Source organism: Girardinichthys multiradiatus, chromosome 6, assembly GCF_021462225.1.
Source record: "Girardinichthys multiradiatus isolate DD_20200921_A chromosome 6, DD_fGirMul_XY1, whole genome shotgun sequence".
Taxonomy (NCBI): Eukaryota; Metazoa; Chordata; class Actinopteri; order Cyprinodontiformes; family Goodeidae; genus Girardinichthys; species Girardinichthys multiradiatus.
This window is the reverse complement of record NC_061799.1, coordinates 30,954,797-30,981,847: the sequence shown is the minus strand read 5'-3', so window position 1 is coordinate 30,981,847 and position 27,051 is coordinate 30,954,797. Positions and strand designations below refer to the sequence as shown.

The 27,051-nt window shown below is 37.6% G+C and overlaps 1 protein-coding gene across 3 annotated transcripts in view; it reads right to left on the bottom strand.

Moving 5' to 3' along the window:
- Nucleotides 1-632: 632 nt before the first annotated feature.
- The window catches only part of lpin2 (lipin 2), a 28,956-nt gene continuing 2,537 nt past the window's right edge, over nt 633-27,051 (bottom strand). The window contains exons 2-20 of one of the 3 annotated variants that reach the window (XM_047369483.1): nt 23,519-23,719; nt 16,430-16,525; nt 15,775-16,124; nt 15,570-15,677; nt 15,345-15,471; nt 14,927-15,260; nt 13,839-13,938; nt 13,485-13,672; nt 12,004-12,097; nt 11,844-11,913; nt 11,645-11,737; nt 11,444-11,526; nt 9,354-9,501; nt 8,813-8,961; nt 7,445-7,531; nt 6,855-7,007; nt 5,049-5,163; nt 4,238-4,341; nt 633-2,934 (exon numbers count right to left, since the gene is read on the bottom strand). In XM_047369483.1, the coding sequence (XP_047225439.1) occupies nt 2,790-2,934; nt 4,238-4,341; nt 5,049-5,163; nt 6,855-7,007; nt 7,445-7,531; nt 8,813-8,961; nt 9,354-9,501; nt 11,444-11,526; nt 11,645-11,737; nt 11,844-11,913; nt 12,004-12,097; nt 13,485-13,672; nt 13,839-13,938; nt 14,927-15,260; nt 15,345-15,471; nt 15,570-15,677; nt 15,775-16,124; nt 16,430-16,525; nt 23,519-23,710 (2,736 nt within the window). In that variant the 5' untranslated portion in view covers nt 23,711-23,719 and the 3' untranslated portion in view covers nt 633-2,789. The remainder of the gene's footprint in view (nt 2,935-4,237; nt 4,342-5,048; nt 5,164-6,854; nt 7,008-7,444; nt 7,532-8,812; nt 8,962-9,353; nt 9,502-11,443; nt 11,527-11,644; nt 11,738-11,843; nt 11,914-12,003; nt 12,098-13,484; nt 13,673-13,838; nt 13,939-14,926; nt 15,261-15,344; nt 15,472-15,569; nt 15,678-15,774; nt 16,125-16,429; nt 16,526-23,518; nt 23,720-27,051) is intronic. The other 2 variants (XM_047369485.1, XM_047369484.1) reach the window with 2 other exon arrangements.

The window sequence follows — 27,051 nt, the reverse complement described above, 5'->3', positions numbered from 1 at the left end:
TATTGTTACTTCCACTTTACAATTATATCCTACTTGTGTTGGTCTTGGACATAAATTCCCACAAAATATATTGATTCTCATGGTTGCAAAGTGAGAATATACTTTTGTTAGGCACGGTTAAATTGTCATGAAATAAACCTCAACTTTACACTTTTGAAAAATTTGCCTCCTTTTTTTTTCCTTACTGTGAGTACAAGATCCCAAGAAAAGAACTCCGGGTGATTAATAAGAAAATGTATTACGAAAGCAACATTTAAGGAGGATTGCAACACAAGATTTTCTTTTGTGGTTGTACTAAGAAAAGACTAGGTCAAAAGGCAAACATTCTTGGGATTATTATGTAAAGTGGCTGCGGATAAAAAAGTAAGGCAAGAACTTTTAGACATCAGTTCAGTATGTCAAGCCTTAACAAATGCTGATTTTAATTCACACAACTACTCTGTTTCTATAAATCTTCTATGTTTGAGATGTTCAAACCCAATGAAATATAAAACATGATGGAGTCGAGCTAAAATATACTTACTGCATTTCAACTGAAAAATGCATCAACAGGCCAAGCGAAAGTTGCTCCAGCACCCTGAGGTTGCTTTTGAACTTCATCAGCTTGAACAGAAAAGCAATTCAGAGGCAAATTGATTTAGTTATATATTTAATACAAATAGAATCACAAGCCACATATTGCTAGTTTCATTAGGCCTGTATTTTTCTTCTTACCAGAGATTTGTTTCTTTAAACATACTTTAAACCACATCTCTATACAAATCAAGCACAGCATACATATAAGGTACTTATATTTGTCAGAAACAATCAAATTGCAAGCGTTACATCCAAACAAAACAGAAATTATAATATGCAAAAAGGCATCGAGACAGAAAATGTGATAATCAGCATATATACCAGATGCTTCTTCACAGCAACAAACATTTTATACCATTTATCCTGGAATCAGAGAATGAAGTGTGATTCTTTCACACAAGATGCTTTACTTTCATAGAAAGAATGAAATACCTTTTGTTAATTCTAAGATAAGTTTATCTAACTTCAAACTTTGCAGAGAAGAAGCAAACGATTCAAAAAACAAACGTGCATTGTCAACCACAAAACATCAGAGCAACATTACTCAAAGAACTAAGATAAACTAGATGTAGCTATCACTTTTACACTGTGCTTTTTTATGTCCCGGTTAGCAGGTTCTGTTTGTTCCAGCGACTTCAGTTTTCTCAAGCAGATCTTGTGTTATACTCGGGAGAACGATATGATCCTTGTCATTAAATCATGTTCTTCTAAATCACACATAATGCCAAGGTGGAGCTTCCTGGACAAAGTCAAATATTTCCTGTTTATGTCCAAACCAGAACTAATTTCTCTTCCTCTGCTCATGAGAGGAACACGATCAGTTCTCGTCTTATCTGTCATACAAATAAACATGCTTGAATACACATACTGAAGCTATAAGATGGTGGGGATGCTACCCTCTTCTCTTTTAAGACTTAGGCTTTTATTCTCACTTCTGACTTACAAAACACAAGAAAACCCACCACTATTTCTCTAAATCATCACACACACACACACACACACACACACACACACACACACACACACACACACACACACACACACACACACACACACACACACACAGAAGAAACTTTCAAAAGGAAATCCTTAATTTTTAAGCTGCTTTCAGATTGGCCTATTTTTGCTGTCACAACTTGAGCATCATCCCTTCTATTTACATGTTTTAATACTAAAGCTGCAGACTTTGAGGTTTGCTAGGAATCTATATGTGCCTTACATGTAGAGAGCCTCACCATAACATGAAATGAAATAACATAAACCGCTTGGTGTGGGAGACACGACTGAAGAGAGATCAGACAAAGCCAAGAAGCTCTGGTTATGCGCGTAAGAATCTGTGGCCAACCAAACAAAATACCATTTTAAGTATTTCCTCATTACATTGGAGATAAATTACTTTTTCTTGACAAACAATGGAATTACAACAGAAATCAATAATTTAATATATTAATTTTAAATAATGACGACGTGTTAACAGAACACAACTGATTTGCAAAGCTTGTACAACAGAACAAACATCTTACAACAACTGCTGCACGATATGCCATAAAGCTGCTTCGTTTGGTCACAACTTAGTGTGGATCCATACATTCCTCTCCAATTTTTTTTTTCATCTTCATTACAAAAAATACCAAACATAACTCACTCTGCACGTAGTTCATGACCTTTAAAAGAAACCAATAAAATGTGCGATGTAAGTAAAGAGTGTAAAAGAACTGAACTTCAAGCAGCTTTGCTACAGTGGGTCCCTGCTAACTAATGAGTGAGAGCATCACAGTTGGTGCAAACTGATATCCGTCAGCTATTACGATCTTGTTTTATTTTTTGTCAGGGCAAACACAGAGGTCACACTACTGCTGCTTAGAAATGTAAATCAAGTGCCTTTTTTTGTTACTAAAAGCACTTTGTTTGATAAAAATATGCATTTTAAATTCCTATCCCTGCGCAGTGACCTCAACTACAGATTGGTCATTAGGTAATGACTTGGCATTAGTAAGTAATTAGTCTGTCTCTCAGTGGTGAAGCTTTAGCTGGTGTTAATCTCCACTCGTTAAAATAAATACAGTTTTCAAGTTATATTTTAGCTTAGTCTTAACCCTGTTTCTCTGGTAGAGTAATTGTAGAGCTCTGTGTGCCTAAGTGGTATAGGATCCAGTCCACATGTGTTGCACTCTAGAGTACGGTCCTGTCTCATGTAGATGGATGGCTGGCTATTAGAGCAGGTCATCAGGGTTGATTTCTGGTAGAGGTTGTCTCCAATAACAAAAGGAGCTGAATTCAGGCATCAAAAAGGCTTCGGTCTGCTCTTTACTCAGCAGAGGGAACACGTGCTCCACCAGCTCGCTAAGCCTCCCATAGCTGTGAAGGGAAAGATTGTGTTAAGAGGTTTTAAGGTTTTATACATATAGAAAAGCAGCTTACAAGAAGTGAGATGAAACATTCATGCAACAGTAAAAGACCCCAACGCACATTTAGGTACTGACTGATTACTGGCATCGAGGTATAACAAGGTTTTTAAAAGTTGTGTTTATAATTAGAGAGGTCCTGATCTGATCCCGGCATGTCATTTTTAATGATTGGTATTATAGTCCTGACAAATCTGAGACAGAGAGTAAGATGCTATCAAGATTATAGTGAAGTCAAGCAGAATGAGAGATGAAGATCATGTCAAAAATATAGCTTCTCTGAGACACCCAAAAACAAGACTGGGCACTTTATTTTTTAAAGGCCCCATTTGAGTAACTGTGATTGTTGTTGGGCTGAATAATCAGCTAAACTCAATTATTCCAAAAATTTGAATATGATTTTGCTGGTAACTTGCAGGCAGTTGTCATTACACCTGAATAATAAAATGTGGAAAACAATAGTTGTCAACAGTGGTGAAAAAATTAAAAGTTGAAAATGCTTTCCTTTAACTGCATGTTTAGTCTGATTAGTCTTATTTTATGCTGTAATCCATGAATAGAGCAGTCTGGTCTTCACTAAGAGAACCACTTTATTTTGGGAGATAAATACTTAAAAGTAACGATGCATTATGGCAATAGATTGTGCAGCCCTTAATTAGAAGTCCATGTAGCATGACAAACTCTACACTCTGCATCAGTCTTTCAATTTAGGATGAGCTGACACTGCCACACACACTCAGGGTGCTGATCTAGCAGCCCAAACAGAGTAACGGCAGCAGCCACCTTCAAAGAAAAGGCGTTTTTTAAGTGTACTTGGATTTGTGTGCAGAATCAACACTTCATGAATATTTAAATTTATATTTTCTATTGCCCACCTAGGGTTATTCCGAGACATTTAATGTGGCTGGGGAAGGCCCTAGAATGCAGAGCTTTGCCCTAAATAAAGTCTAAATAAAGAGTAGTGGTCACTCCTAAACCTACTTGATTTGAATCAAGGTTGTTCTGTTTGGTAAACAGGTTCCATAACCTTAAATAAGACCAAAATCAACAGCTTTGGTCTTTAGTTTCCAGCCAGAGCTCACAGTAGGTGCAACAAAATAAGCGTTAACATGAGAATCATTAGAAAGTTGCAGGATAAGTGAGACAATGACTAGCAGGGACTACTTAAGGAGGAAAAAAGAAAGAACTGAAGAAACATCCCTGTGAAACTGATTTGCAGCATCAATGACATCTTACATCTTTTAGCATTTACTTACGAGGACTTGTTGCCCTTGGTCTGCTCCTGGATCAGCTCTCCTTTGGGGTTAACTGTGAATATCCTACACAGTGGGACTCCAACCTCTTTATAGGCAAAAACATCCTGAATAGAGAAAATAATAAGAGGATTACTGCAGATGCTGAAAATTAGATCTGAAACAAATCCAAATGAAGGATTAAGTGTTTTGGTGTGTATCTTCTGTAGTGGGAAATACACATCAGGGTTTCTTCTCCCTCTTTAAAACAAAGGGTGAAAACAATTATAACTTCATTAAAGAAAATGTTTTAAAGCTTTGGAAAGCCGCCTGAGAGCCCTTGGCTGTAGAAACCTTGAAAATAACCTCAGGTAATAATGCACACTGGTGGTAGGAGTACATAAATATCATTAACCACAAATGTCCTGTTTTTGTTGCTCCAAAAGCATTTAATGGAAATATTTCAGCTGTTTAGATGAGCTTATTTAAATTTGGTTTTCTTTGCTGAGCAACAGAGAGAGTTACAGTTGCTTCATGGGGTGTAGGTGTTTATACAGCTGAAGACAGGATAGGATGATATGTTGCTCTACCCATGCTTCACTCCATTCCACAAATGAGGTCACAGAGGCTCAGACTTACAAAGTGACCTCAACTCGGGTTCAGCCCAGTACTGATTTCACTTGTTTGTGTCTGCTAACTGAGAGCCAAAGAGTCGTGTTGACATTGCAATACACCCCTGAGTGCATCCACTTGTAACAAAAAAAAGCAGTTCATGTAGAAAAACAAGCACTTTTATGTGTGGCAGTCGGAGATTTTCAAACATGCATTAACTCACATTAGCTCGATTCCCAAAGGCGGCGTAGAAAGGCTGCTTGTTATTCTGAAACAGGTTCTTGATGTCTGTAAGGCATTCAATCTTGAAGATCTCTGGTTTTTTCTCGATGACCTCCCTGAAATAAACAGTTTTATGAACCTCTGGGTGCTCACCATAAATGTTGTCAAAGATAGATGGTTTTAAAGCAAACATATCTTTAGTTCAGCCTGTCTATTAAAACCGCATACAATTTCTTTTTTTTTTGGTAAATCAGGTTTTTTCTGAACAAAACACGTAAAAGCCCAACCCAAATATCAGAAATGATCAGACAACCTTAAGAAATCAAAAGGTCTTTTAGAAGCAAATAAATGAAGACACTCATTTTGAAAAAGCAACATTTGCAAATTGATAACGTCCATTTGAAACGAATCTGGAGAACATTACCATAGCGATAAAAAAAAACATCCCCGCTGCACGATTCAAAATACAAGTAAGCAGTGTTGAAATGAAATATTACCACAGATCTACTGTGTACTTTCACAGCAAGGCTTCTTTTAAAATTCAGATCACATCTGATAATAAACCAATACCGTTTGTATATTTAAACACAGAAGATATGAGGTGGACACAATGATGTGTCAAAGCCAACAAGCCTCTGACAGTAGATGAAGGGTTATATTGGTTCAACGGTCAACATTAGTCATGAGTTATGAGGACAATTGTTGCAATCTATCCAATACAAACAACTGATTATTCTAAACCCCAGATATTTTTTGTTAACCTGGAAAAATACATTTTCTGTTTGCATCTATTAGCAAATAGATATAAATATTTGCCATTTATACCTGGAGTTATTTTTGTAATAGTATTTCGAAAAAAGATTAAATCTGGGTTTTCACTCAAATTAGTTGAATTGAGATGAATATAGCAAGTTGTGAATAGTAACACAGGTAAAGATCTAACTGGCAATTGCTGAAAATACATTTCCCAACCAGGGCACGATATTTAAAGAGCAACAAAATAAAAAAATTACAAATACTGGACGTAAATTCGCTAGTCAAAAAAAACAAACATACATTAAGAAAACAGTTTTAGGTTAGGGAAGATTACTGAGAACAATAAATGTAGAAATAAAAATATCGATAAATAAATGTGAAAATAACCATCTATGGACGGTGTTAATTATACCATGAAAATTGGACAAGGGTGTCTTTTTTTTCCAGAATGTAAAAATAGACCTAAACAAAACAGGGACATACTGTAGCTAACGTACAACTAAATGTATAACTAATCCTTCAGAAGATTTCTTGTTTTAAGAATAATGTCTGCTAGACGCTTATAAGGCATGCACCACACAATCATAGTAGTCAGGCATCACCTAGAAATGTCAGAAAATTAGACAACACGAGAGCACCAAGAATAAAAATAGTGGTGCTATTCAGTAGGGAGGTGTAGTTTACAGCAAATATGATTGACAGCAGGTTCAGGATTGGTATGATTAACTTCAGCAGTCTTAAATCCTAATACAAGGTTCTTTCATGCTTATATTCTTGCTATACTTGAAGTAAATGTATGGATACAAGTAAAACTGAATACAGGAATGTTTTATAACCACAGAAAATTAATTTGATGTCTTTTAGCCAGGTCCAAACCTTAAACAGGAGCCCCTGCCTATCCCTGTTATGCGCTCCATGCCTCAGTTCACTACTTATTTAGTCTATTTAGTAAGAGATGGTTTTCAAAAGGAACATTTTGTGGTAATGAAAACGTCATGTATTTGATAACTATCAAGATGAGAGTGGTGGACATTAGCACACTTTACAGTACCTGTGGAATGCAGAGAAGAGGCTGCTGGGAGACAGCATGAGAGGTCCTCGTGGAAGGATGGTGCCTCCGTCATTGACCCACTGCAGGTAACCTCTTGTCATGTCGGCCATGCCGATAGCCCGAGCTGAGCAGTACAAGAATTTATAGCCATTCCTGCGTCGCGAGAGAGGAGCGATCAAAAAGGCTGCTTGAACAACCATCATCATCATCATGGCCAACAGCTTCTACATATATCATAATGTTCTGAAAGCTCCAAGCATTTTAATTCCACTCAAGTGTGTATTTACAGTAACTATCCTAGTCACTAAAGTTTCTGTGTGGCTAAAATGTTCTAAAGCAGCAAATATAATACTACAAATTTAATCACTTCTTGGAAATTCAGTTAATTCTTGCTAAAAGCTAAAAGAAACATTAAGTCGTGATTCTAATTGAGCACACTGAGTCATCCACTTCACAGCATCCCACGCAAACACTGAGAGGAAATATCAACTCCCCAGAAAGCCGACTGGGAATCAAAGACTGGCACTCCTCACCACCTGACCAAACATTCATTCTGTCCCTGTAATTAATCCCTGTTGTTGTGCACTTACTCGGCCACAGAGTGGTACAGCTTGGCAATGCCCTGGTGGGTCCAGTCTTTCCCCAACTGTGGGAGAATCTGTCCAAACACATCTGATCTAAAAACAAACAAACATTATTTTGAAAATAATATCCATCTGTGAGGCATGTCACTCAAAATGTAAAATGCAACCGATGTAAACTCACAGATTAAATAAGCAAATAGGAAAAAATTAGCAGATTGCAATGTACAGACTATTCTGAAGAGGTTAAATAAACCACACCCCATTACATTAACATTTCATCGTACACATGGAACATTATGGGATTTTCTCAGCTATTGAGAATCACTGGCCCCATAGGAAGAACAGTGTCACCCTCAGCTTATGGCTGTGTGCACTGACAGAACAAGATGTAAATGGGCTCATTATACTTCCTGTACTCTTCAACTTGTTCTTGAAAGAGCACCACGTCACATGCTGCCCTTGGGGTTTGCAGAGTTAATAAGCTCTAGTGGATCTGGACTTTTCTGTGACTTCAAACATCACAGAACAGGCAGAAAATAGGCTGCAGACATCAGTTTTGGTTCAAATGAGTTACTATTGGTGAGATTATTTACTTAAACAGACCTGCATACATTTCTGGATATCTCTATCAGAAGAAATTGATAGAAATCAAAGCAGAGTAAACACATTTTTATCAGTAGAATTCTGTATTTCTAATATTATGTGAATTTTGTTGTCATATAATGCAGTCTTGAAACAGGACCAGAGCACAAAAATTTGTAAATGTCCAAAGATTTTGCTCAGTTATTTTATTTTTTTTCCCCCACCAGCCATGTGGTAAAATCTCAAGATGATCATGTGATAACATTTGGGACCACTACAGCAAATCTTCCACAGCATTTATAGATATTTATGTATAGTTTTACTGTCTGCCCTGCAGTCTAACCTGGTAATCTAAACCGACAACCAGAAATAACACCAACAATTGAAAGTTATATCATTTAGTGACAACACAAAGGGCTGTGCTACAGATGGTGCCTTGCTAAAAGAAGTGCCGTTTCCACTTCTGCATAATGAATGTTTACAGAATAAGATCCAAGACTGACAATCTGGGCCTTTACTGATTTTAAAATAGATCACCATTTTGCAGCAAAAGTCAAAGAGGCACCAGCAAGACAGGGGCAGGAACAGCAGTTTCTAAAAATATGCAGAATTGTAAACCAGTAAATTTGCAAGTATTTATAAAAAAGAAACCCAAAAAAAGGGTTCCACAAATAATTCTCCATACGTGCTGCACTGTTGACAATGAGTACATGAAAAAAATGCATGCTTAGCATTCTTTTATAGATTTGGACTTTATTTTTATGTTTTAGACTTTTCTTTAAAAGCACCTACTTTGTGATGGTACCGTCGATGTCAGAGATGATGACTTTGTCATCCCAGTTCCACAGGTAGATGGTCCCCTCACAGCGGCATGTACCCTGGTACTGGGTGGTAATGCTAAATGTCACGTCGTTTGGCCCCTCTTTTAGTTTCAGACTAGCCTGAAAAAAAAAAACAGAATGAGAAATGTAAGGCCATCTGAAGGAAGAATTTATTTCATTCACAAGAATAAACCCAAACATCGGCACTGCTCTAATGAACAATTTGTTTTGCCATACTGCAGAGAACTGTACAGGTCTTTAGGGCCCCCTGCTGGCTCCAAGTGCAACAATAAAAAAATGTATTTAATATTCAGCAAGCAGAGGGAGCTCTGAAGCACAGAATAGATGGTTTGAGCTTTGTAAACGCTGGATTCCAGAGGGCATTATAACACATTTCGAAATGAAACTGTGCAAAAAAATTAAACATGTAATGAAACAATATAACAACTCTATTTTAAACTTAAATAGCGTAAACGTATTAAAGATAGAACACTATGCAACAGTGCACCTACTATCTGATCAGAGGAAAGGCGCAGTGACTTCCTATAAGTGTGTGGGGTGGAATGGTGTTGTCCATCTCCTGGCTGCAGCCTCTCTTGGCAGGATGCAGCACTAACCTCCTTGGACTCCTCATCACTGGATGTGTCTCCTGCTTTGGGCCTGCAAGGTGAAGCAGTTATGTATTTATTCTTTGTCATGTAGAATAGTAGTAAAAAAAAAAAAAAAAAACTATAGTAATAAAACTCACATACATTAGACATATACAATAAATGAAGTCACTTTTTATAGGTCCATCCCAATAAGTAAAACGTCATAAATCAATGAACTTATTTTAGTAATTCAATTCAAAGAGTGAAACTTATATGCATTTATTACACAAAGTAATGTATTTCAAGAGATTATTTTTGTTAATCTTGATGATTATGGCTTACTGCAAATGAAATCCCTAAATTTAGTTTAAAAAAAACATTTAATGCTAAATAATACCAATTAAAACATGAATATATAAAACTGCTAACTTGAGAGTTGTCCAGCAAACAGTCAAGAAGGATAAGCCCGAAAGGTCATTGAAAAATAATTTTGATGTTCAGAGTGAAGGTCCACTAACAACAGCCGTAATTGCAGGGTTGAAAGGATTGTGAAGCCAAGCCCATTCAAGACTTGGTGATTCAAGAACCACCGCACACAGACATGGGCTACAACTACCACCGGTTATATGCCACTCCTGGACCAGAGGCAATGGGGTAAGCATCTCATCTGGAACAAGGAGAAAAAGGAATGAACTATTGCTGAGTTGCAAAGCCATTTTTTACATTGGGTTTAATCTAATTTAAACTATAGCCTTTAAAATTAAGAGAAAAAAATCCTTGCAATTAAGCCCCTCTGCAATCATAGGAGCTGTATAGACAATGGTGCAGACTACAAACATTTGTTTTAGTTGACAAAAATTTGGGGATTTCATCTTTTTTTTTTTTTACTATAAAATTCCTAAAAGTTAGAACAGTTTTCCTCCAAAGTACTTTGTGCAGTGTGTACTTTCCTTGCAGTATGTATGTGCACCTCTATATTATGTGTATTCAGTCAGGGTGCCTAATCACTCCACAACAAGCCTGTCTACAAAAGTTTGCCAACGTTTTCAAACCCCTGTGGTTTAAAATATGAAAGCACTTCATGTTAAGCGATAATCAGCGGAGGTCTGGACACTCTACGTTTTGTTACGGACTGCAGCAGCCGAGCGCAGGAGAACCAGAGAGATCAAGCAAGGCTGGTGACGAGCCAGAGAAAAATAAATTCAGTCAGTGGTTTTTTTAAGCTGTTCAACGCTCTCTGAAGTTAGACAGGTGTTCCGTCTGCTACATTTGTGGCCCACGTTTGACTGATAAGCTGCTTGAATGTGCTAATGTGCTGACTTAATGCTGAATCCCAAATTAATTCATCCAGTTTTTATTCAATTTAATTGTGTAGATGATGTGAATGACTGACACCAAGTTTTCCCAACTAAAATTCCTAAAAGATACATACACCTAATAAATAGTCAGTCTAAAGTTAGTCTTTTGTATTATATTTTAACAAAAATATATAATTATGATTTTTTTCCCTTTGGGGCTGCACTCCGACTGAACTTAGACATTCTTTTTATTTCCAGTTTATACTCATCATATTTGGCAACCTCAATATGCAGGGCCTGTCTTTTATTTTTAAATACATAAATAACACAAGCTTGATTTTGTTCGTTTTTGTCATAATGGAGGTGACATTCTAAACATAATTCACATTTTAAAGTGCATTTTATTTAGCATGATGCAAAAAAATTGAAGACTTTTTATACATAAATACAGAAAATAGCAATTTAGGAGGAAAAATAATGTGTTCATAAAATCATAAACGAAACATTGGCATTGGCAGCCCTAGTTGAGGTAGATCACTTCCTCAGTAAAAAAAATAAACGAAATAGCATAAGTTTCAGTTTTTGAATTGAATAATTGAAATTACTCGACTGAGATGCTCCGGCATTCCCAACATTCCGTATTCCCATTCATGTTATGTCCAGTAATACAGTTTGATGGTCCTCATTTCTAAATAACAAATGTACAACACATACGGTAAAGCCAAGTTCTCCTGAGAAATGGAGGGTTCTCCCTCCTCCAACTGAGACTCCTCTTTGGTTTCGAGCTTTGTCTCAGACTACAGGAAAAAACAGGAGATGAAAATAAGGATTTTGGGAACAATTAAAAATATTTCTCATAACATGGCCAGATTGTATTGTAACTTTAATTTTCTTTCATTACTTGAATGTTCCTACCTGTTTGACCGTACTATCTGCTCTTTTTCGCCAGAACCACCAGCGACCTGACTTCTTTGGCATCTTCTCCTTCATCCAGGCCTCCTCTGTAGCCTGTAGACAACAAGAGGAAAAACTTGTTTACTGCTGAGTCCATCTTGCCTTTGTATCTATTTAGCAATTAATTTACAAAATAAATAAGTTAAAACAATATTATTACCTTTGGTAAATTCTTCTGAAATGCCTGTAAACTTAGAATCAAGGGTGCAGCTAGTGTCCAGTTATAATATCTAAAAAGAAACAAAAACTAATTCAGTTACATGACCTCACACAAAGCAAGGCTTTTATATTATAGAAAATAAAAAAAAGTGTTTACAAACCTATTTCCTATTCTTACTACCAAGTTGGGGTTGTCTATGATTGCTGGGTTTTCAGCAAATTCATTATATGTGATGATATGTTCCATAAACCTTTCTGCAAACACAGATAGTTAAGAAAAACATTAGTGGTTAATTGTAACATCTGACCAGTTTCCAACGCTCATTATTTTCTGTGACTGTGAGACGCTTTTCCCACAAATGCAGAAACTGAAAGAAAACATCTTCATATTGAAGGAACAGAGCAGTAATTGACATGATATTAGGACTAAAGACGTGATAAAAGATAACTGTGACAAAATAAGCATATTTCGTTGTCAAATTTTGCACGTCCAAAGTCGCCTGGAAATGATGACAAATGGGAAGTCCCCGTTCATTGATTGTGTGAGCGTCAATGATAAACTGCTCAGGTAGAAGCCAGGTTGCATAAAAAACACTGTTAATATGGTGAAACGGTGGATTGCTGGTGGTGGCAGCAATACTACGACAGCAGCCAAAAGTCTGCACTATTTTCCTTAAGTGAAGAGGATCAGAGCTGGAAAACCGACGAGGGATAGACGGACTGGTCCCACCAAGCACAGCCAATCGTGAACAGAGTACTTCTCGGCAAACTGCTTTGAACAAGAAACCTCTGAATTTGGAAGAGAAGTGATGTCAGAGGTCGAGATATCTTACAGACGAAGGAGAATGTTAAAAGCAGAGGCTATAGCCAAGCTGTTCAGAGCATCTGATGGGAAAAGATCACCAAAGAAAAGGTTGTTGCTGCTGTTGCTAAACAGATCAAGGCTCAGCAGGTAGGAACACTTCATTGTTATAAAAGTACATTTAGATAATTTTAGTTATTGATAATAATTAAATATCCAAAATTATTATTTTATTAATAACAATAGAATTAAATTATTAAAATAAGATAAATTACATGTGAATACAATATACACTGGATTTACACTGCTCTGTTCCGGTCTGCTGCGAAGCCCAGAGGAGCTCCAAAAACCATACACAGATTGCGCAATAAAAGCCAGTGATAAATGCGGTAGTAAGCTATATTTGTTGCTTAATTTGGTGCATTTAATGTTTAAAGGTCGGTTTGAAATGGCAATGGTAAATGGACCGAACTTATATAGCACCTTTCCAGTCATACTGACCACTCAAAGCGCTTTACACTAGGGCCGGGTTCCCCTTCTACTTCATAAAATCCTGCACAGGAGTAGTCTGGAAGCGCCTTTTTAGTGAAATTTATATACCTCAAAAACTGTTCATTTGAGAGGCATTAATTTACATTTTGAAATATTTCAGTAATGTTTTCTTTCCATAAATGTAATTGGATTTATCATTAAAAAAATTCAATTTCACAGGCACTTTACAGGGTGTATATATAAATGGCTAACATAATAAAAAGTCATTTTTGTATAAAAAAGCCTTTGCAAACACTATTTGAAGGCGTTGTTAATGTGCAAAAACAGCAGGTAAATTTCATTGCTGACCTTTGGAAATTTCAGCATTTTCCGTGAGACCTCCACATAGAGAAAGGGTGACATCAGGGAGGTCACTGGGCGAGTCAGAAAGACATTCTGTCCCGCTGTCAGCAGCTGCACTTCCTACAGACTGTGGAGACTGGGAACCAGAGTGCATCTCTGAGTCGATCCAGTGCTTTGTTGTTGCCTCAGACTCACTGATGGACAAAAGAAAGACAAGAAAGGCAGACAATAAGTAAGGATACATTTGTTTAAAACTAGGTGTTCTTTAATGGGTCAAATTTGACATTAAATGTTTCCCATTTTAAAATGCAGCACATTTTTCATTAAAAGAGGTCAAGGTATTAAGTGCTTCTTGCAAACCTCTTAGGAAAATATCTTGCAGCCACATCAGGTTCAAGTACATTTAGGTCATCTAGATAGATATCCTCTGGACCCTGATGCTGACTCCTCTTTGGGACTCCTGCATTTAAAAACACAAAATTACTTTACACTGTCATAGGAAAGTATTTACACCCCTAAACCTTTTTTACAGTTTTGCCACATTACAACCACAAACAATTGTAGTTTATTGTTAGTTTTGTATGATAAACCCACACAGAGTACCCCCTATTGCTGCAATTACAGCTGCAAGTTTTGAGTTTTACTTAATTTCTTTCCAAATATAAATAAAAACCCAAAAAAGTAGTAAGAAAAATCCAGATATAATAAGAACACATGAAAAACAATTAGCCAACTGGAAGCACTGTAGTTCCGGATTGCCCTGTATTTAGCTTTTTAGTCTCACCGTCAGATCATCTACTTCCACACGTTTCCTGTGTCTCCCACACGGCTTGCCCTAAACTGCGAATAGAGTTTTTGTGGCTTTCTGTCAACAACAGCCTTCGTCTTTCCACTCTTTCATAAGAGGAAGATTTGTAGAGTGCACAAATCGTTGTCAAGTCGACATATTCTCCCAATTTAACTATGGATTTCTGTAGACTTGTAGTGGGTCTCTTGACTGCTTTTCAGCACTAGTGGCCTTTATTTGTCATTTTCAGTTTTAAACTTCACAACAACTTTATGTCTGACCTGTCTGCTGTGTTCTTTAAGTCTTCATGAGGCTAATGTTCTCTAACAATCATCTGAGGCCTCAACAGAACTGCTGAATTTATGCTAATTATATTCCTCACAGACAGGGTTCGTTTACTAATTAGGAGCCTTCTAAATGCAATTTAACCTGGATTTTGTTGTGGACTAGGAATAATGTTTTTCCACTGTTTTGTTCCAGAGATCCAGAGTATGTGTTTGGTTTTAGTTTATGATAAAGAACTCCATTAATATGCGCATTAGCTTATGGTTGTAACATGACAATATGCTGATAATGTTTAAGGGGTAAGACTACTTTTGCAAGGAACTGCATATATACATTTTGGTTTACTGGAAACCAGATTATGTGAAATCTAATGTACCTTTCTTCTTGGAGGGTGATTCAGTATGCTGAGTGTTTGAAGGGGTGGAGGTGGTCACATTGGATGGAAGGACATCAGGAGGTTCAGTGGGGGTTAAAGGACTCACAGAGGTCATGGTGCTGATGGTTGATAGCACACTGTCAGGTGTTACAGAGGTGACAGGCGTACGTGGCTCAGGCTTTACTATGGTACACGTTAAGGGGGCTCCATCCTCCTTTTCAGTCTCCATTTCATTCTCCATGGCCTCTGAGCTGAGGATGACGCGAAAGTGGGTGCTCTCCGATGGGGTGATGGTCACTGTCTTTAATGGTTCAGGTTTTTCTTTCTTTGTGATCTAAATAAATAAATGGCAGATATTACTTTCATAAAAAAGGCAAACTGATGGCTGCTTTGAATTTTACAAGACAGAAGTGATTACCCTGGTAGTTTCTGGAAACTCTCCCCAGGTCCACTGCATGTGGGACTCAGCCCTGAGCAAACTCTCTGAAGACTTCACCACCAGCTCTGAGTCACTCTTTGGGGAAAAGGCCTGAGACAAACCATGACTAAAAGACAGACAGTAAAACACAAACAATGAACAAGATATGGGCGTTTTATGCATCTATACTAAATACATAATGGAGACTCAAAGCTTCATACATACCCATCACCTGATGGCCATTCACTATCGGACAGTGGATAACCTTGCAGATTATGTCTGGCTGTAGGCAGTTTGGGGTCAATGTCACGAATTGTTGAAGTTGAAGGAGACCTACATCCAGAATGCAAAATACATATATGTATGAAATCAAAAATAAAATTTTCTGAAAAATAAAGGATTTCCCAACAACCCTTCAATCTAAAACTACCTTGATACATGTGGTGCAGATTCTTCATCAGAGCTCAAATCCATCTCAAAAATCTCGTCATTTTGCCCAGTGCCCGACATAGCAGCAGTTGTAGCAGCAACAAAATTACCAGAAGAGGCCGACACTGGTGGAGTCAGCTCCTCCCTGCGAGGGTCTCCTTTGTGCTTCTTTCTTCGTCTTTTTTTCTTTTTTGTGGCAGTGGTGCTGGGAGCAGGGGGCTCAGGTGGGTCCTCTGGGTCTAAAGGATCATCGTTTGGAACTTTAGGTGCCCTGTTCTCGACCTCTGAGATCCAGAACAGGTGACTCTCGGTAGGTATTGGGGATGTGGCCAGGTGGGCAGGAACAATCTGCTTAAGTGGAAATTCATTAACATAAAGCTGAAAGCTTAAGCAAAAGTGATGTAAATACCATACAATGCAGTTACTTTCACAATAGCAGAAACCTTTGGAACAGTCAAATATGTGAACTGAACAACAGTGGGGTTATTTCTCAACAAAGACCTTGCCCTTTTCTTTGTAAAGATATCAATAAGTGTGTTTTTTTTTTTTAAAGGGGCTGCTTATCTGCTTCATTTCTTAAATGCATTCTTTAAATCTTGATCAGCCTTTTTGATTTTGTTCATTTTCAAAATTATGATGATATTTGTTAAGCTTACATTCTCTTCTTCAGTTTCCTGGACAAAAAAGGCCTCTCCATTGTCACCGAGTTTCATGTGCAGGTCTACAGGATCTCCATTCACTTCAATGTCAATCTGAAAACATTTAACAGAAAACACAGGCTGACATCGCTAACAGAACATGAAAACTAAGAAATCAATCAGGACTCTAGCCTCTTATTTTAGCAAGGGCTTGTGAAAGTGACAGATGTGAGAAAAAGGGTTTTAGGTAATCACGCTAATCACAAGATGCCAAAGACAGTTACAAAGATAATAGACGTGATTCTTAATCTTTGTTTTAAAATAACGTAAAATCCTGTTTTGCACCAACTGATCTCTCACACAAAGGTATGACATCTTCTCTGCTCCTATTAAAAGAATTTCTTGGTCACTCAAGATAGGAAGCCCCGTTTGGTTTCCTTTCTCAGCCTTTCATAGGAGGCCAGATTCATGTTTAGGTAGACTGAGCCAACCACAACATCCAATTTTTTCCACCAAGAAAGCAATGGTACACACAGCAATGCAGAACATCAGAAAGATTGCACTGAAAATAAGAAGAAGAAAAAAAAAAAGAACATACAGTGAGTAATCTAGGGACAGCTCGCATTCCACCTAAGGCATAAAAATTCCTAATGAGCATTGAAGTCTGCAGGTCTTTTATTCCGTGGAGCTGCCAATAAAACAGGGCTTTTTGAGGTTGCTGGGGAACCCCAGTGGAATGGAGCCCTTTCTGTAATTTAACACCACAATAAAAAACAAAACAAAAAAAAAGAGGTAACATTTGGGAGACACTAAAGAGCACACTGGCTCTGGCACACAAGTGCGCTGCAACATGACACCAGATTATAAATGTTGGATTAAAAAGCTTCCACCAAAATATCCTTTTTTCTTTTTCGATTTTTGCTTGTATTTTTCCATGTGTTGCCTTTACTTTTCAGCAGATGAGGATTCTCTACAGCATAGAGATGGAATTTCACTTTGTCGAGACAACTATGGCTACTGATGTGAGGGTGGCTTTGAATTTCAGGGCCTAATTATTAATGACAGAATAAATGAGGGTTCTCCTTGTGCACCTACAGTCAGTGAGAGGTTGTATTCACTCGAGTGGCTCAGTTGTCCATTGTTAACACCATTCTCGATTTACCTTTTTGTTCTGATAATGGTCACTTGCAGATGCTGATAATTAGGGCATTTATTTTGTGCACTCACACTAGCTGGACTTAATTCACTTAAATCTTGCGAATCACATGAAAGAAGAAGATATTAGCTGTCGTGTAAAACGATGTGCAAATATTTTCTATGCTTTTCTGATGGAATGATGGATGACGTACCTCGTGGTTGCCATTCAAAGTGACAATTAAACTAATGTTGAAGAATATCTACATGCAGAAACAAATAAATTATTTCATAAAATAACTTTCCAAAATGCTATAAATGCACAAAGCAGCAACACACACCAATTGGAAAACTGCTACTGGGAACAGGTATACATGTTACACAACAGCTCTTTTTGAGCTCTTGTGGACTTTTTCTTCCTTCCCCAATGCATTCAAGCTGTGGAGGAGTTGCCATAGAAACAACTCATTCATTCCTTTCCAGGCCCATCCGCAAAGAATTTTCCAGTGAACTAAAAAAAACTTGGCCAACCTATGCTAAAAAAGTGACTGTCGAAACTAGTCCTCAATACAAATGAGATTTTTAGGGATGAACACTGATTTAAAAATACTTTTAATAATTCATTAGAGTATACACATTTGTCTAATGTTCGGACTACTATTTTAATAAACACCTTTTTTTTCCCCATCAGCACTTTATAGTAACATGCAGCTAACAACCCTGCCACATGGACAAGACATTTGCTATCTACCAATATAATTTTCTACAGGACTGCTAGGTTAAGCACAACAACTGCAATAAAAAAACTAATAGTGACCTAAAACTACAAATTATTATTATTATTATAATACAGTCCCAATTTTGATGTTGTGCATAAAAAATATTTTAAAAAATGGCATGGTAGAATATACAGATCTACATCTCTCTACTGATACTGGAGCACCAATTGGGCGTATCCTGTGGTCCCTTCTTAACAATTAGGCTAATGACACATGTGCTATGAAAATAGTCTTTTCTCTAGTGAAAGGCAAGCACTCAAAATAAACTAACTGTTCCAAAGCCAATTTTATTTGGTCTATTTAGGCAAATATATAAATAGTAACAATTATTTTTGATAGAAGGAAAAAAAGAAAGACTTTTTTTCTGCAAACACAAAGGAATTCACTGGCTGAGTAACACGTTGTGAACTCTATGCTTTTGTTAATTAGGAAGCAAGATCGCCTGGGGGAGGATAATAAATGCAGCACATTTTACTAAAGGGAAATAAAACAGTCTAGGAAGGTACAGTGCCTTGCAAAAGTATTCGGCCCCCTTTAACTTTTTAACCTCTTGCCACATTTCAGGCTTCAAACATAAAGATGTAAAATTCAAATTTTTTGTGAAGAATCAACAACAAGTGCGACACAATCATGAAGTGGAATGAAATTTATTGGATGTGTCAAACTTTTTTAACAAATAAAAAACTGAAAAGAGGGGCGTGCAATATTATTCGGCCCCTTTACTTTCAGTGCAGCAAACTGACTCCAGAAGTTCAGTGAGGATCTCTGAATGATCCAATGTTGTCCCAAATGACTGATGATGATAAATAGAATCCACCTGTGTGTAATCAAGTCTCTGTATAAATGCACCTGCTCTGTGATAGTCTCAGGGTTCTGTTCAAAGCACAGAGAGCATCATGAAGACCAAGGAACACACCAGGCAGGTCTGAGATACGGTTGTGGAGAAGTTTAAAGCCAGATTTGGATACAGAAAGATTTCCCAAGCTTTAAACATCCCAAGGAGCACTGTGCAAGTAATCATATTGAAATGGAAGGAGTATCAGACCACTGCAAATCTACCAAGACCCGGCTGTCCCTCTAAACTTTCATCTCGAACAAGGAGAAGACTGATCAGAGATGCAGCCAAGAGACCCATGATCACTCTGGATGAACGGCAGAGATCTTCAGCTGAGGTGGGAGAGTCTGTCCATAGGACAACAATCAGTCGTACACTGCACAAATCTGGCCTTTATGGAAGAGTGGCAAGAAGAAAGCCATTTCTCAAAGATATCCATAAAAAGTCTCGTTTAAATTTTGCCACAAGCCACCTGGGAGACACACCAAACATGTGGAAGAAGGTGCTCTGGTCAGATGAACCAAAATCCAACTGTTTGGCCACAATGCAAAACGATATGTTTGGCGTAAAAGCAACACAGCTCATCACCCTGAACACACCATCCCCACTGTCAAACATGGTGGTGGCAGCATCATGGTTTGGGCCTGCTTTTCATCAGCAGGGACAGGGAAGATGGTCAAAATTGATGGGAAGATGGATGGGGCCAAATACAGGACCATTCTGGAAGAAAACCTGTTGGAGTCTGCAAGAGACCTGAGACTGGGATGGAGATGTATCTTCCAACAAGACAATGATCCAAAACATGAAGTAAAATCTACAATAGAATGGTTCATAAATAAACGTATCCAGGTGTTGGAATGGCCAAGTCAAAGTCCAGACCTAAATCCAATCGAGAATCTGTGGAAAGAGCTGAAGACTGCTGTTCACGAACGCTCTCCATCCAACCTCACTGAGCTCCAGCTGTTTTGCAGGGAAGAATGGGCAAGAATTTCAGTCTCTCGATGTGAAAAACTGATAGAGACATACCCCAAGAGACTTGCAGCTGTAATTGCAGCAAAGGGTGGCGCTACAAAGTATTAACGCAAGGGGGCCGAATAATATTGCATACCACACTTTTCAGTTTTTTATTTGTTAAAAACGTTTGACACATCCAATACATTTCATTCCACTTCACGATTGTGTCCCTCTTGTTTTTGATTCTTCACAAAAAATTAGAATTTTATATCTTTATGTTTGAAGCCTGAAATGTGGCAAGAGGTTGAAAAGTTCAAGGGGGCTGAGTACTTTCACAAGGCACTGTAAGTGTGCATGTTTAAGGCTACACCCCAGTAACCTAATATAATGAAAAAAATAACAGTGGTTTAACACTTCCAGTTAAAAGTACACAACTACTAATAAAGCTGTATTTGGAAATACTTTTCAACTTTGATTTTGTATTAGTGGATGTGTCACATCATCACATAAAAGGGCTTGGTGTTTTATTTACCAAGTTAATAAGGAATGCCCATTTATGGCCAAAATTACAATCTGAATTGTTTGATAAATATTTGGATGACAACTGTTTAACGCATGAACTGATTTTATTTAGTTTTTAATTCTTCTATTTCACAATCATTAAACATAATCATTCACATACAGGGAAGAGGTCCTCAACACAAGTTCTCTAGGGCTACCCTCCTGAAGGTTTTGATATGATTGTGTTCTAACACACATTTCAAATAGTTGTATTACTTCCTTAGTGTCATGTTTTACAAAGCTCGCCTACTAACTCATCCATTCAACACCAGTGTCCCGTCGTTATTTCAGAAGGGGCACCCCGCCCCTTCAACAACCCCTTCCCCCAGGCAGTCAGATTAAATATTATATCAAATATAATGTCTGAATAACATAGATCACAACACAAGGCATTTACATTGTCCTGAAAGAAACAAAATGATCTTATTTGTTATTTTTACACTCATTTCTGCCACCACATGGACAATTTTGTGCTCTCTGCTTCACTCGCGCAGACACGCACGGGTGAACACACACCCCCGCCAGTAGAAACAGACCGCTCCAGAAGAGATGTTGCAACCACCTGCATAACAAGCTAACATATCTGCGATGTTCAAACACCCCCAGAGTTGTTAGGATGGTGACACTCACTCTCCTGCGGATACCGGCCACAACTGCCCAACTCAGTTTCCAACTACAGAAAAAAGTGCTTCAGGCTCCGACCCTCACAAACAGCAAAGATCAACGAAACCGGGTGACAGGTTTTGACCCGGTTTGGCAGCGGGAGGGGAAATACTCTCCCTGGCTGTACAAGACTGATCTTGGTAAGAAAGTATGTAAATACTTATATAATAGTAAAAGATAGAGAGATGGAGAGTACCAGACAGAAGGTGTTGACAGAAAAACGAATATAAGAGTTAGTAGTAACTATTATAAAAATGTTATAGTAATACTATGTTGAATATGTAGAAATTGATTGAAGCAATTGATTTTTGTGTTTCTTTTAAGAACCACATTATAACAATTATGTTTCTTTTAAGTGTTTTACTGCAAGTACAAAACCCCCCGCCCCACCCACCCCAGATGACAATCCTGAGGGAAACCACTGAATTCAGAAGTGTTAAGACAGGAAAACATCTGCAGGACCAAATGTAGGACAGCGGCCCTTAAGGACCAGAGCTGGGTAAAACTGGTACAGCGCTACATTCATTCTAATGAAAATCTTTGCATCAGAATAGAAAATGTTTTCACTGGTGTTTTTACAATGAAAGACAAAGGATTTTAGCAGGTCAGATCAAGGGAGCAAAGTACAATGTTATGTAATAATGCTGATAAGATCACACATAGCAGCATAATCCTTAATGGAAAACATCTACTACTTTCACACACAGGTTCAAAGTACAAAACCATAAAATTGTGGCAAACCAAACTACTGAAAATGAAGACTAGTTTTTATATATACATTTGTAAATAAATGAAACAGAATTCAATCTGCATGTTTGCAGATTAATTATTCACTGACAAAGTGTTTATGAGTCAAGGACAGATAAGTGGAATGTTTTAACCTTCTGTGATAGCCTAAATTAACTGTGTGCACACTGTTATGCTGCTACAAACAAAAAGCTCTTTTACATGTAGGGATGGGTACCTTTCACATTTGAACCAATACAGTACCAATACCCGGTACCTATGAATCAATACCGGTACTCAACGGTACCAGTTATCGTTATTAATTAGTTATTAGTTTATTTCATAAAAAAATCTCAAGAATTTTGTATTTAACATATTTATTTCTCAATATATAAACTTTACTAAATATATTAAATCAACATCCAGCTGTTTATATTGTTACATCTCAGCTGTTTCAAACATTTCTTTAACATGAAAACCCTTAACTGACTACGCAATGTTTTTTCTTAATAATGCACAAATTAAAACCCCTCCATGTTGCTGGCTGCAGACGAGTCGCTAACGGGTGCAGGCGTGCTAATGGTGCTGAATGCAGGAGTTGTAGCCGTAGATCTCAGACTGACGAAAATTGTGCACTCTTCAGCCTTGAGAAAAATCTGGTGCTTAACCAGATGCTTCCTCTGATTAGAAGTATTCCCACTGGTGGCCTTGCACTTCACGTCACAAATATTGCAGCAAGTGTAATTTCCATCGCATTTTTGAAAAGTGGAGCCATACTTTCGAGCGCTTTCTATCAGCCATGCTTTGTTGACTGTAGCAGCGGCTGCCGATGTCATTATGCTTTATTTTACGTGAATCGGTACTCAGTAGTACCGACAGAATTCGGTCGGTACCTATAAAAGTACCGAATTTGGTACCTATCTCTATTGACAGGTAGTTACAAACCGTTCTGCTTGTAGATGCAACATAAACATAAACCTTCTGAGTAACAGTACATGTACCTGGGTGGTGGATGCATAAATATCCTTTTGTTTTTTTAATACGCTGCTGATTTGTAATCTTCTGTAGAACATTTAACAAAATAAGTTGTAGAATTTCTGGGACAAAAAAAAAAAACAACACACTGAACAAATGCAGTTGTAGAATTTGATTTTTGATACAATTTCTATGTTGAAAGTTCATCATGTCCATATGCTAGGCATGACAGTTTTAAGAAAACGTTTGTGGCACGAACAATCAATTTAGTTGCCATTGAAAGATAGCAGAAGAGGTCAGGTCAACAAGATTCTAATAAATTAGGAAATAATGCAGAATGATCCAACATTGCTCAGTTAGATGCAATTAAGGCAATCATTTCATACATTTTGAAATATTTTTCCCAGAGGTACTTTAAAACCATCAATCTATATAAAGTATGGAAAGGAGGAGATAAAAAAAAAAAAAGGTTAAACTTACTACTTTCTCTTTGGAGCGCAGGACACCCAGCTTGCCGAAGCGCACGTGGAATGGGGAACACTGGTAGGTCCCATCTCTCTGGCGGACAACCACAACATCAATACAGCCCGACAGCGTGGCCTGATTGATGCCCTTATACAGTTCTTTGACTGTTACGAGAACTTGACCAGCCAGTTGCCCCACGTAATTCATGGTGTCTGTCTTAACAAAAACAAAAAAAACATTTGTCTTATTTAAAAGACTTTATGAATACATAAAACAATACAGTGTCATCAATGCAGTCACTCTTTTTGGAGGTAACCATGTCTTTTTCATTCAGTTTTTAGCTCCCTTTCTGCTTGCCTACACTAGTTTTATCTCTTAACCTGCATACAGGCTGACAGAGAGCTCCGTTATCCAATCTCTGGCTATTGTCCAACATGAGCAACATCAGAGAGAGCAGCAACTGCCTGAACCAAAAACAATGAGATAACCTAAACAGAAGTACCACTGCTCTGCAAAAATGGAAGCAGCTGACATTCTGTTTACAGCCATAACTCTCAGCTAACTACATTAGGGTACTCGATCTTTATTGCTTCGTTAAATTTGCAAAAGCCATGAAAGAATTAGTATTAAAGCTATTTTCAAAACAACATTAACCCTTAGAGACATATTTGTTTTTGCAGTCTGCTGAAATTATTAAATGAGAGAAAACGGCATACAGATCTGGGCTAACTTTACACAAACTGCCCTGCATTCTGGTGGCCTATTTACTGAATTCGACAAAGTCATTGGTGCACAGCAACAGAGACTGTGTGTGTAACCATTAACTTCACAAAAAAAAAAAATGAAGTCAGTTTGTTGGGTCAGGGTCTAATTTGAAAATAAACTCCCCTATGTTGACTTTCTCATGATTATGTAACCTAGAATGTTCTTATCAACACAGGAGCATATTGTTCTCAATCTTGCCATGAGACCACAAACAGAGGATTCAGAAGGTGGGGAATAGGGGCAATAGGTGTAGTATGAATAACTATGAAAATATGGCAAGATATTAGCCCCCATAGAGCAAGCAGTTAATGTATGCACCTAAATGTTAACAAAATAAAGAATTTATTCAACAACCCAACCCGACACAACCAACCACAGCTTAAAAAAGAAACGTGCTTCAGTAACCGACGTAATTTTCTATATTGATAAATAAAATGTGTAAATGTAAACGGATGTTAATTTCATATATTTAATTCTCATTGCAAATAGGGTTCTTCTACAGTCTATAATTTCTTTTTATTGAAAAATAAAAAAATATATATAGAAAATCCAAGTAATTTTGAGCTACCCAATACCAGAACTCTGACATTTTCCACCAAAGATGTCAATGCCGGTAACACGTTGGTTTCTGCTGACTACTAATGTTGCATTCCACCACTCATCACACATCATCTGAATACAATCAAATTATAGATCAACTGATTAGGATTTTACTGACCAATACCGTCTTCTTTTTTTCTGATCCGCTGATTTTGATTTGGCCAAATCTAGAGCTTTACCAATTACAAAGCCATTTATCTAAACTTTTTTAATCAACAATTAAAAGCAACAGACTTCAATTCAATTCAAAAATACTTTATTAATCCTAAAGGGGAACACTGACCATTAAAGAAAAAAAGAGCAGCAGGTTCCTGATAAAGTATCTCACAAAGTTGAGTAAACCTTACATCTTTTCATGGAACAACACTGAAGATATGACATTTTCATACAACGTAAAGTTTACAGTGTACTTAGACCATATGCCGCACACTGCTTTAAATTGGTCTGCTGTCGTCCCTGAACCATGGCCTGTGGTCTGATGAGACCAAGATAAACGTATTTGGTTCAGATGGCATCAGTTCTGTGTGACGGCAACCAGGTTAGCAATACAAAGACAAGCGTGTGTGCAGGGCAATATTCAAACATGATAACGACCTCAAAACACACCTCTAAGGTCACTGCCTTCCTAAAGAAACTGAGGGTAAAGGTGCTGGACTGACCAAGCATGTCTCCAGACCAAAACCCTATTTAGCATCTGTGGGGCCTTCTCACACAGAAGGTGGAGGAACACAGAATCTCCAACATTCACTAGTCATGGAGGAGAGGAAGAAGATTCCACTACCAACCTGTGAAGCTCTAATGAACTCCTAACCCAAGACAGTTAAAGCGGTGCTGGAAAATAATGGTGTCCAAACAAAATACTGATACTTTGGTGGCACTTTTGACATTTTTACTTAAGGGTTTCTCTCACTTTTGTTGCCAGCGGTTTGGACATTAATGGATGAGTGTCGAGTTATTTTGAAGTGACGGCACATTTACACTGTTATACAAGCTGTACACTGACTACTTTGCATTGTATCACAGTGTACTATATTTGGGGTTGTCTTATAAAACCATATAATGAAACATTAAAAAAAAATGTAAGGTGCATACTCACTTCTGTGATGATACTGTAGTACCCTTGAATCCAAAAGCATTAAGGAATTACAAAAATATTCCCATTTTTGCATCGAAAGGTATATCTATAAACCTCATCAGATTTTTACTGAATTCAAAACAAACTTTATCAAATAACAGTAAATTTGTTATATAATTTTATTCTAGGCAAACAGAAAATAAATACTTACAAATTGATGCATTCATTTTAATCAGTTGCTTTGTATTTATGTCATTAGTATAAATACAGTTCAAACGATTTGCAGATTGATCAAGATATATGCATTAAAATGAGGTCAAACTGAGCCAGAAATCCATTAATATATTTTATGAAAGAAATAGTACATATATGAAAAGACCTATTGTGTAAGAAATCCTACAAACTCTGTTTAACAAGCAGGGGAAAACAAACCAATTTGGAAAGCACAGATAAAATAAAAACGAAATCCAAAGGTCGGTGGTGCGAAACGACAGTAATAACCAAAAGAAAACAAGAACAAGAAAATGGAAGTATGGAAGAATAAGGAAGAATGAATAAGGGACTGCTCTACATTAACATACAATTGCTTGAGAATGGGCTGTAAAGGATCAATCTTCAATTATCCAGGAGGCAGCCTCCTGTGACAAACGTGATTGAACTGTTTAGAACTTTTGCCCTTTCCTCTGAACTAAGCTAAAACACATTTAACCAGATGATGGACAACTTGCACAACAAACCCAGTCACATTTTCACAGAACTAAGTTCTTTCACTTGGTTCACTGTGGGTGGGCGTCGCAGTATTAAAACTGATATTAACAATAAGTCAGACAGGCAACCAGGCAAACTAAACAACACTGGCCAATTACAAAACCATTTCATTCTCACCAGGGACCAAGATGACCTCAGAGAGGACAACTCATCAGGTTCACTGTTGTCTGTGTTGTCCTCGGTGGTGCTCCCCAGGACCTCCCAGTTTACCCAGGATCTCTGCCTCTTCATCTCAATAAGTGGAGTGGAGGCCTTACTTTACAGACCTCAGGATACTCTCCTGGGACCAAAAACTTTTACCTTTGGATTCCGGCGATACTTTAACGCTGCCATCCTGAAT